This window comes from Cynoglossus semilaevis, chromosome Z, assembly GCF_000523025.1.
Source record: "Cynoglossus semilaevis isolate Cse_v1.0 chromosome Z, Cse_v1.0, whole genome shotgun sequence".
Classification (NCBI taxonomy): domain Eukaryota; kingdom Metazoa; phylum Chordata; class Actinopteri; order Pleuronectiformes; family Cynoglossidae; genus Cynoglossus; species Cynoglossus semilaevis.
The window spans coordinates 18,465,059-18,468,854 of NC_024328.1; the positions used below are offsets into that span (position 1 = coordinate 18,465,059).

Genomic DNA, 3,796 nt, shown 5'->3' on the forward strand with positions numbered 1-3,796 from the left:
GGTGATACATAATCACTTTTCTTTCACTTTTCCACTGAATCCCCACTTTTTGGCCCCTCCATTGCTTTTTTTTCCTCCCGGTTTCCTTTCACTAAAACGCACAGCAGTTTCCTAGAACGGGCCATAATCTACTTAGTGTATTTTATTATTTATTTTAATCTTCTTTTTAACTGCACATGTTGTGTTATCGGAACTGAGTCACCTTATTTATGAGGATGGATGCATCCCGACTCTGTTATGATGAAGTGACCGACCAGAGACACAATTTCTGGGAACATGCTGCAAAAACGCAGAGCCAAAGGTCACAGATCAGACCAAAGTGAAAGATGTATTCCCATCACTCCAGCCCGCAGTCCACTCAGTCGGACGGCACGTCCATCATTTACCACAACAAACACATCTGAGATCCATTGATCTTACTCACAAAGCCTTTCAGTGGAAAAATGATCTTAATGATGCTATACATCTGAATTGTGATGCAAAAAGCACACATCCAAGCTGTGTTCAGTTTCATTGTTTCAAGAATCTACAGCGAACATCAAGGATGCTCCTCCATCTGTTAGACCCGACTTCATCTTCATCATAATATCAATCCTTTAACCTACACGTTAGTTTTAATAAAACACTAAAGGCGTACTTGAAAATTCATTTTTTCAAACATCTGAAAACACAAAGCCCTACTTTTTTCCTTTTTGCTGAAGGTGCAGATGGATAATCAATACTAATTGTGACTAATGACTGAGAGCTGATGCATGGCACTTTCATAAATGCGTGAAAACAAAATGTAAGACTTCATCAATAACAATTTGACCTCAAGCTCTGGTTGATTCCCTCTGGTTGACCTCTCACCTGTCTGAGCAGAGCTTGCGGGCCTTCTGCAGCTGCATGTTTGTCCACTTTGGTCTGTTTTCATCTAGAGCCTGCAGAACTTTGAGCACTGCAGGTTTAGGCACACCCTTACAGACAAAAGACCAAAAAGGATTATTAATAAAATAACCTTTTATGTTAACAATAGAATAAAATGTATGTATGTTAATTTGAGAATATTTAGATGAAGTAGAAACTCGAGCATTTGATCAGAATATACTAGGCTCACAGCTGAAGAGGCTTTGCTTCTAACTCTTTCACAAACACATAAAATACAGAAAGGTAACTATTTGTTTATTTCAGATGTTTCTGTCCATGTAAATGACACAGTACATTTTTCTATATTATATTATATTATATTATATTATATTATATTATATTATATTATATTATATTATATTATATTATATTATATTATATTATATTATATTATATTATATTATATTATATTATATTATATTATATTATATTATATTATATTATATCCCTGAGATTATTCAAGGTGGTTTTCCACTTCAAGAACGACTCTCCTTGTCTGTGGTGAAAATCAACAATGCAACTGTCTGGCCGTTTGACTTCTGACCTGGTGTCACAGGAATTGACGTTGAGTTGTCACATTGTGTTTATTTTGAAGGTCGACAGAAGTTGTGTGCTGTTTAATTTCCGGTCTGGTGCGATCTAATATATTAAAACTTGGGTGTAAACGTAGACTTGCTACCTATTTACGGTCCGGAGTGCTGCAGCCAGACCGCAGCTAAGAGGCAGCTGAGACGGAGCTGGTAGAATATCTCTCATTGATTATAATGACAGTTAAATGCAGTGGTAACTGCAACCAACTTTTCTGTGGTTTGTGTTGTATTACATTAAACAGCCCTTTAGCCCTTACCTTTGAATATTGAATGCCAACAGCAGCCTGTAGACACTCAGCCAGCAGAGTCAGACAGTCCTTTGCCCCACGGTCTAGCACTAAACCACTGATCTCCTCTAGTGTGTCTGCCTCTTCCAAACGCTGGATCAGGAAGCCTAACAAGGTCCGGAGCAAAAGGCCCACTAAGCGCAGCTGCCGGGAATGCTGGGAGAGGTGCTTTTCTGCCTCTTGGAATAGGTATCGAATTGGGAGAGTCACAGATGCTACAGCCAAGGGCAGGTTGGTGAGAATGAAAGACATGGCTTGAATGGCTAAGGATATCACAGCTAAAACGAGAAAGAGGAGGTTGCAGTTGGTTTGAAAACCATTCTGTACATATTTGGCAGCATTATGTTGCACCTCAACTTAGTCTGTGCATACTTTTTATGGCAGACCCCTTTGCCCCAGATTCTGGTGGTGCGTAGTTCCAGTCCTTCGGTATTTTAGCCAGGATGCTACCAGGTACATTCCTCTTAAACAAAGCTCTGCTTGGCTCCTCCGTGGTCTGCCATTCCGTTACCATAGAGACCAGGTGCTTAAGGAGGCCGTTGGTAGATTTGGCGACTATATCCTGTATACAATTAATCAGCACAGGTTGCCTCTGTGCGGTATCTGGGGAAACATGGATAGTAAGAGTGATTCAACTACATTAACAAGAAACCACAATAAGAAAGAAAACAAAAACAAAACAATAAAGAGGAATACATTTGGATTGAAGAAAAACTGCAATTGTGTAAATTATGAATTATGATATACAAATTAAAGTTTGGTTCCAATAAAGTAAATTAATCATATTCATTGTTCTCTTTTTTCTTCTTATGGCAATAAGGCTAATAAAAGTATATCCTGTTGAGTTATCAAGAATCTGTGAAGAAACAGCAGCCAAACAATTTTTTAGATGAACTAAAACAGTTAAAAACATATTTCTGACTTAAAAAAAAACAAATAAAAGGATAAAATGTTATAGTTAAAAAGGTATTTAAATGTTTAAGGAGCTAGGCAAATAAGCAGTAGGCAATATAATAAAGAAATAAAAAAAAAATTTAAAAAAAAATTGCGACACCATATCACCATTCCAACAATTAAAGTTGTATCATGAGTTATAATAAACTCATGTATAGAATATAGAACCTACATATAGAACCTATAATAGATGCAGTGTAGTATGCTCTATATTGAACTCATTCAGCAGCAGTTATATTAAGGTTTTCAACCTCCAGTACTGTGATGAAATTTCAGTGTTAATGCAGAAATGGAGGAAGTGTCAATGTAATCTATGTTAGTCAATTGAGTGAGCAGTTTAAACAGGGACACACTGAGGGAATCCTGTATCCAAAATTATAACACAAAAGATTAACCTCAGTGCAATAATTAAACTAATTACCCTGTGAGGACAAACGGTGATTGTATGACATTGATAATTTATGTCTGGCTCACCCTGTGTCACTTTTATACATTCCCTATTTCTCCATTCAAATATGTTTTTCCAATCGTCTTAATTCATGCTGCAATAATTACCAATCACACAAAACGTGAAAATCATCAAAAAGACCAGCAAATTCCAAAGGAGTTAAATCAGGCTTTGCAGTAAAGACAAGCAAAAAATAATAAATTAAATAATCTGGTAGAGTAATTGCAGCCCCTCTATTAGCATATTAAAGTGATGCCTTACCTCACATTTATGTCCACACTGTCTGAAATGAGCAGATAGTATTTGAGAGCACTGTTTGGAAATGTGTCTGACACATTTACAGACATTTCATTTCCTGCTTTCAAAACAAGAAGCAGCACAGGCTCGATATGTGGAAGACTGACTGATTGCACCTTTTTTCCCAATTCATCATAAAATGAAAGGTTTTATTCTGTGGTGGCTTTAGTTAGTATCACAGAATAGATAAATTCAACTATCAAAATTCAAAATATTCAAGATTTTTTTTAAATAATAATAATAATAATAATAATTATATATATATGTATATATATATATATATATATATATATATATATATATATATATATATA

At 35.7% G+C, this 3,796-nt stretch overlaps 1 protein-coding gene across 4 annotated transcripts in view; it reads right to left on the reverse strand.

Annotated features, from left to right (window-relative positions):
- kiaa0825 (KIAA0825 ortholog) overlaps nucleotides 1-3,796 on the reverse strand; it is a 111,108-nt gene that overhangs the window by 67,895 nt on the left and 39,417 nt on the right. For all 4 annotated transcript variants that reach the window (XM_025053023.1, XM_008336746.3, XM_017030644.2 and 1 more), the window contains exons 17-19: nucleotides 2,156-2,386; nucleotides 1,754-2,061; nucleotides 850-956 (exon numbers count right to left, since the gene is read on the reverse strand). In XM_025053023.1, coding sequence (XP_024908791.1) covers nucleotides 850-956; nucleotides 1,754-2,061; nucleotides 2,156-2,386 — 646 coding nt within the window. The remainder of the gene's footprint in view (nucleotides 1-849; nucleotides 957-1,753; nucleotides 2,062-2,155; nucleotides 2,387-3,796) is intronic.